This window comes from Anneissia japonica, unplaced genomic scaffold (assembly GCF_011630105.1).
Source record: "Anneissia japonica isolate Jap-2015-1 unplaced genomic scaffold, ASM1163010v1 scaffold287835_len3118868_cov185, whole genome shotgun sequence".
Lineage (NCBI taxonomy): Eukaryota > Metazoa > Echinodermata > Crinoidea > Comatulida > Comatulidae > Anneissia > Anneissia japonica.
The window spans coordinates 1,835,930-1,843,289 of NW_022737223.1; the positions used below are offsets into that span (position 1 = coordinate 1,835,930).

General features: G+C 33.5%; 1 protein-coding gene across 3 annotated transcripts in view; it reads left to right on the top strand.

The window, feature by feature from the left end:
* LOC117117232 overlaps positions 1–7,354 on the top strand; it is a 41,561-nt gene extending 34,207 nt beyond the window's left edge. For 2 of the 3 annotated variants that reach the window (XM_033261478.1, XM_033261479.1), the window contains 7 exons: positions 140–457; positions 877–1,158; positions 1,474–1,599; positions 2,923–3,189; positions 4,062–4,175; positions 5,295–5,333; positions 5,546–7,354. In XM_033261478.1, coding sequence (XP_033117369.1) covers positions 140–457; positions 877–1,158; positions 1,474–1,599; positions 2,923–3,189; positions 4,062–4,175; positions 5,295–5,333; positions 5,546–5,922 — 1,523 coding nt within the window. In that variant the 3' untranslated portion in view covers positions 5,923–7,354. The remainder of the gene's footprint in view (positions 1–139; positions 458–876; positions 1,159–1,473; positions 1,600–2,922; positions 3,190–4,061; positions 4,176–5,294; positions 5,334–5,545) is intronic. The other variant, XM_033261480.1, reaches the window with a different exon arrangement.
* Positions 7,355–7,360: the final 6 nt, after the last annotated feature.

The following is a 7,360-nucleotide window of genomic DNA, read 5'->3' on the forward strand; positions in this document are numbered from 1 at the left end:
TTTTTTTTTTTGTTGCTATTAGAAAATTAGAATTTTGAAGAACATAAAATTCATTAAATTTCGTAAATACACAAACCACTATATGTTATAAATGGAATTAATTCTAGAGAATGTAAACCTGTCTTTAATATTGTTTTAGCTTTACCAGCCCTGTATGACTCACCATGGATTGTGGGTCGTGAAGGTAATAGTGTAACTATCAGCTGGAACAGGTGGATACATGATCACGATTTTGGCCTTGGTCCAGTCGTCAACTATAGGGTCTATCTATGGGACTCGTGGCACCCGGCACCTGATATAACGCCAGCATTAGTGGGCGTCACAAATACAACAACGTGGGAAGTGACAGGATTGCAGCCGTCTTCAGAATACTCAGTCGTGGTTCGACCTACCAAAAAAGTGAACAATTTTCTAGTGGGTGGAAAAAACAGTCCCATGCTTTGGATCCCAGTGTATCGTATGTACAATATTCATATCCTGTTTTTTCCAACTAAGAAATAACATAATAAAAATGATGGTATTCGGTGAGCTTAAAATGATATAACAGACAGACAGGCTTCAATTTAACATCAATTTACTGAAAAATTGTAGATGTTTAACCTCATTTAATTATGGTTTAACTTAGTTTGTTGGCTACTGGTTACAAGCAGTAGGTAATTAAAGTAGGCTTAGTTGGATACTTGTTAGCTGAAGTGATTGATAATGGTTCAAGAAGTTGGGTGCAGTTGTTTACAGTTGCTCTACATTACCGGGGGTTTAAAACAGACTATTGAACTATAAACTCTGTATGGCTAAATTCTGTCATAACTTAAAAAATCGATGTTTAAATGCTTTTCAATAGTTATTTTAGTGCTTCATTTATTATTGCATATTTAGAACAATGTGAATCGGGGTGGATGAGTTATGAAAATCAATGTTTTCATGTTGTTGATACAATGATGTCCTGGGATGAAGCTGACACATACTGCAAGACAAGAAAATCACATTTAGTTCACTTCACTTCCGTCAAAATCAAGCTCTTTGTGCTGCATATGCTGGAAGTGCAACAAATCAGTTCAACTAATGTGCTGGTTGGAATGAATGACAAGGATGACGAGGGCGCTTATTTCTGGGATGGATACAATTACGCTATCAGAACACTTTTTACGGATACACCAGGTAATAATGAATGATAAATGATCTCTACTCCGAGGAAAAAAAAAAAAAATGTAAATAGTGAAGCAAGTTAGAAATAGTCTGTTGATTAAGGTGTCTGAATGTCAAGCAGAAAATCTAGAATTATTCTACTCTTGCAGATTTTCTAATATTTATCCTTTAAATTTGTATAATAATAGCTTTGCTACCTAACAGTCTAGAATTTATCTTTTTATACGTTTTATATTTGAATTAAACAAAAATATTACATCAATGTTGAGCTTTTTGATTTAAACAAAGGTATTGTTGTAATGGTTGTACTGAATTTCTGATTATCAGATTGGCACTATAATCTGACGGATACACCTGATGCTGATTGTATTGTTGTATATGTTGAAGATGACTTTTCTCTACAGAAAATTGCTTGCAGTGCTACTGATATGGGAATACCTGTCTGTCAACAAAGTAAGTTTTTAAATGGAACCATCTGTAATATTTTGTTTACTTGCTTCCGACAGGATCTCTTCCTCTCCAGTATCTGAGACAGACACAGATGAACTAAATCAGTTTCTCAAATTAGGTTGCTAAATAAATTTGTATTGCGAGACCCTAAAAGCCAGGCACACTGTGCCCAACGTTCTTTGGCTGAAACGACCGAGAATGCAACACCACGACATTACACATGCGCAACGGATCGTTTTAAAATTATGTTGTGTCGTTTAGCGCGGACATGGAACGCAGTGAGTACCCGGTTTTGTGTACACAATTGCGTCAGGAACAGCTATGTAGTGCAACTTTGAGAGTGAAAAGACTGCAGTGACAGAATTTTATGAAAACTAGGCTTTATTGGGATAAATGTATGAAACGATGTTATATTTATTTTTGTAGGCTCAACTCCACCTCGAATGATTGCTCATGAAAATTCTTTCTATTACTTTGACACAACACCATTAAACTGGGAAGTAGCAGAATTTATTTGCTCTTATAATGGAGGAACGTTGGTGGTGATTGGCTCAGAGGAGGAGAATGAATTTGTGATGCAGTCATTCCAAGACCTAGACACAGATGTCAGTCAAGTTTCCATAGGCTACCATCATAGAAATATTGAAACTGTGTTTGAATAGTTTGGAACCAATGAATGGCTGTCTCTTATACACATCTCTACTGGTTACAAGCAGTAGGTAATTAAAGTAGGCTTAGTTGGATACTTGTTAGCTGAAGTGATTGATAATGGTTCAAGAAGTTGGGTGCAGTTGTTTACAGTTGCTCTAAGATGTGTATAAGAGACAGTCTCTATCCTTAGGTTTTTATGTACCATCCTTCAATTTTATGATGATCCATTATTTAGTTTCTGCATATTAAATCCTGCTAACAGACATAAAGACATGGATGAATACATAACCTCCTTGGTGGCAGCAGTAACATGTTCTGATCGGTCAGTTGTTAACAGTGGCGGACTGCAGGCTAAATTGCAGGGTATGCTAGGTATCGGCAAATTGAATCGAGACCCTAAAAGCCAGGCACACTGTGCCCAACGTTCTTTGGCTGAAACGACCGAGAATGCAACACCAAGACATTACACATGCGCAACGGATCGTTTTAAAATTATGTTGTGTCGTTTAGCGCGGACATGGAACGCAGTGAGTACCCGGTTTTGTGTACACAATTGCGTCAGGAACAGCTATGTAGTGCAACTTCGAGAGTGAAAAGACTGCAGTGACAGAATTTTATGAAAACTAGGCTTTATTGGGATAAATGTATGAAACGATGTTATATTTATTTTTGTAGGCTCAACTCCACCTCGAATGATTGCTCATGATAATTCTTTCTATTACTTTGACACAACACCATTAAACTGGGAAGTAGCAGAATTTATTTGCTCTTATAATGGAGGAACGTTGGTGGTGATTGGCTCAGAGGAGGAGAATGAATTTGTGATGCAGTCATTTCAAGACCTAGACACAGATGTCAGTCAAGTTTTCATAGGCTACCATCATAGAAATATTGAAACTGTGTTTGAATGGTTCGGAACCAATGAATGGAGTGTATATAAAAGTAAGTAATAAATAAATTTATGTAATGCAATTCAGTGCAAATGTTGAGTGAAATATATAGGAAGAATATTAAATGGAAACTCTGTTAATATTATTTCATCTAGATGAATATAGAATTATTTTTATTTATTTATTATTTAATTTTTACTGTTTTAAATTTTGAGTAATGTGTTGTAATCAAATCAAATCAAATTGTATTCAAAAATATCGTTTTTGTAGCTTTCCAACTAAATTGCAATGATAATGATATGTGGAGTACATGTGCGACATAAAATAAGAACAACATTGTTACAACTACAATTAAATAACATACAAAATTAACCTAATCTAAATTACAAAAAAGTAAATAGATAAAGTTGGATTTGGTACCACAATGAAATTAATGGACTGTGGTTACATTTTTAAAATATTTCTATCACAGCAAGTCTTGTAGGATGTCCTATTTATGTATCTAAACAAACAAACTGTCTTTGTTATTGTTGGTGTAGTTGTTGTTATTGTGTAAACAGTCTCATCTACTTTGTGATCTTCGCATTTCACAAGAAACCAACTCGGTTTCTTGTGAGCGCTAGATGAAGCGATGTGGTCTGCTGGTTGTAGTTGGCAGTCTGTACTGAACGAATCGTCATGGCTCACGTCGTGGCGCTTCGTTCTACATAGAATCGTGTCAGCCGATGACCGTTGCCGCGCAGTAAGAGTACCTGGCTTTACACACAATAAGTACCTATCGATTTATGTTGAAGGAACTATGTTATTGTTGTTGGTATTATTGCCATTGTTCTTGTTGTTGAGATTATGTTGCCGTTATTATTATTTTTATTGTCTTTTTTGCCTGGTATATTTTAAACTTTTTCTTCATCTTCATGCTGTTAGATTTCATGGCCTCCAAACCTGATGGTAACGGTTTCTGTGTTGCTCTTTCTGTTGACAACGGAGAATGGTTTGATCTGCCTTGTAATGAGCCTGCTGCTTTTGCTTGTGAAATGAGTAAATTCCAAATATTTTTTTTTAATATTTTTTAGTTGATATTCATTTTCCTGAACTGAACAATCCACCTCGACTCTCAGTGAGTTGTAGATTGCTTGAAGTATATATTAAGTGTTATCAAATTAAACTAAATATAATACAAATTATAGTCTATTACAGTTATGTGAGAAATGTATAAACATACTACAACCATTTAAGAAAAAGTCTCTAAAAATAATAGAAACTTCCGTCTCTGTACTCAGTATCGGTATATCAATAAATCCCTGATTGTCATTGTCATTCTTTTTTTTCCTTCGCTGCGTAAAGAATCTAAGTGGTAAACCTTTTGATGTGGATATAAAATTCTTTGTTATGCCTTAACGTTTTAAAATATAATTCCAAGTGTCCCGTCGAAATGAGCTCTCGTTCTAGACCTGTTAGTTATTATTGCAAATAATATCCATATTTTATTCATTTTTGGTGGCATATCGTTCAGAATTCAAGCAAGTAAATAATTTTTTAATATATCAGTTTTCTCCCTTTGAACATATTTTTGCATCAAACTTCTTACAATACATTGCATTCCATTTTAATTTAAAAGCCTAGTGCGATTAACGACATCGTTCCATCTTTTGCTACTATCTACTAGATTTTTTACAAAAGTTATTTGATTTGCTAGTATGTTCATGAATAACACAAAACATTTATAAATCGCTAAGTTACTTAACACGCAACAGGCTCTAATCAGCTTGATATTATTAATATTTAAAAGTATAGGAACCAATTATGTTGGTCCTTCCAAGAAAATCTAATATGTAATCTTCCCGACGGTGTCTTTTCTTAATTAGTCTTGGAAAAGAGAAAGCATACATGTATATAAATTGAAATTATGAAAGTTTAATTGATACTTTAAATTAATACTTAACCCTTAATCTACTTCATATATTATAATAATGTTAGTTTCCCGTAAGCTTCAGGTAGTTGCACTACACACACTTAAATAAGAAATGTCTTCACTTGAGAATTGTACCTTTTATTTTTAACTTGTTAAATAAATCCTATGTTTCAAGACCTGATAAAACTGTTTTTGTTTATGCTATACTACCGGTATTCACTGTACATTATTTCTTTTCATTTTAGGCTATGTAGAATTTCTACCAGTCAATGTGTCAACATCAGGTAGGTCCGCCAACCACTGTATTTCCCTTTCTTTGTTATCAAGTTCAAAGGCATAGGTGGTTTCCCTCTGATTTTTTGGCAGCTTTCTTGTCCACTCTACGATTATCTCCATACCCATGATCACTCATTTAATACCTGCAACAGACTTCATGATCAGCAGATGAAATAACCTAAGAAAGTGTTCACTTTTCCTTTGATCTTACATGTTATAGATTTGCCTCGCCTTGAAGCTAATCCTCAAATTGAAGAATCCTTTTCTAGAACATATTTGAGGTGGGATGATTGGACAGAAGGGGTTGATCAAGGGGAAGGTCCAGTAGACAACTACCGTATCGTCATGTACCTATCTGGTTCTAGCGACGAGTATGCTGTTATTGGGCAAACTGCAAGTAACGAGACATCTTTTGAGACAACGGACTATAATTCAGCAGTGGTAGATAGGCCAAAATTTGGAGTCATGGTTGGAAAAAGGGTCAGGCCTTTCAAGGTTTTATATGGTAAGTTTTGGTTATGCTGTGTCCACACTTCTGTGACAAATTTGTGTGATGTGCCCATATATGGGCATGATGATGTCATTACACCCAAATAAGAGCATACACATTTGTTAATGTGTACAGAGCTAAGAACCTCAATGTTGCTTACAGTATAGAAACAAATTGTAGTAATCTTGAAAGATCCGATGAGGGCAGTATGGTATATGCAGTAAATGATATTTGCCCTAACGGACACCCATACAAAAAAGATTAATTTATATTAATCTCAGCCAAGTGTTTCTAGAGCTCCTCATCGGAGAGTATATTAGCCCTAACGGCTGCCCATACAAAATAATCTATTCAATGATTCAGTAATCATTCAGCCAATTGTTTCTGAAACGCCTCATCGGAGCTAAAAATAACTTGTCCACTATATTTTTTTAACACATAGGCCTACGTACACATTTATACTTATTGATACACATACTCATATTTATACTTGCATACATGCTGTACTGTTACCCATACACACTGAACATACTGTACTATATTTATGCCTATTTTTGTCAGTATTCAGATTTAGATTCATGTATAGGCCTACACATAGTAAGAACACACATTCAGTTAGTTTATCTTGTAGCTTATTTAAAATTATAACACTTGAATTATTTGTATATACAAAATGTATGAATATTATATGTTTATTATATAGTATATTATAAAAACAATAGTAATGTAATACTGATTGATATGATTGAATGAATGAATGAATATACACTATATTATATGTTTATTATATATTTATGTGTATATTTTTTAGTTTTGCCTATTGTTACGTGTGGGTCAATATTCCCCCCATGCTCCCCCAAATGAAATTTTCTTAAATTTCATTGATTATATCTTTTAAAATATGCTTTTTATTCTAATCGTTATTATATATAATTATGAATTTGTCTCACTGACTGATCCACATTTTATGATACAATCACACTTTCTTTTTATGTATATCCAATATGTTTTATTCTTCACTTTAAATTCATTATGTGATTAATATCAGTTTTCTTATCTTGCAGAATACTTTCGTTTGGACATACTTTCTAGTTGATATCACCAGATTGATTGTATAATATGATGTCACCTTAATATTTGTACTGTAATATATGAGTATTACAGTACAATTATTAAGGTGACATCATATTATTGTACTGTAATAATATATGAGTATTCATAAAATATGTTAATTGGGAATGGACCTTTTTGCGGTGTTAATCAAACTAAAAAACTGACCAATCAGACAAGGGCCAGGAATACGCGCATAGTGTAACATGCACACATATTGTACCACAAACGCATGTTTGTTTTGTTTGTTTGTTTTTTATTGTTTTTAAAACAATTAAAATTAGAATTAATTAAACGGTAAACATTACAATTAAATTTAAATTTTTTAAACAAAATCAGATAGAAAAGTGGGGTAAGAGGTCAAAATAAGTTTGTAAAACATGACCATCAGTTAAAATAATAATAATACAGTAATAATAATAATAATAATAATAA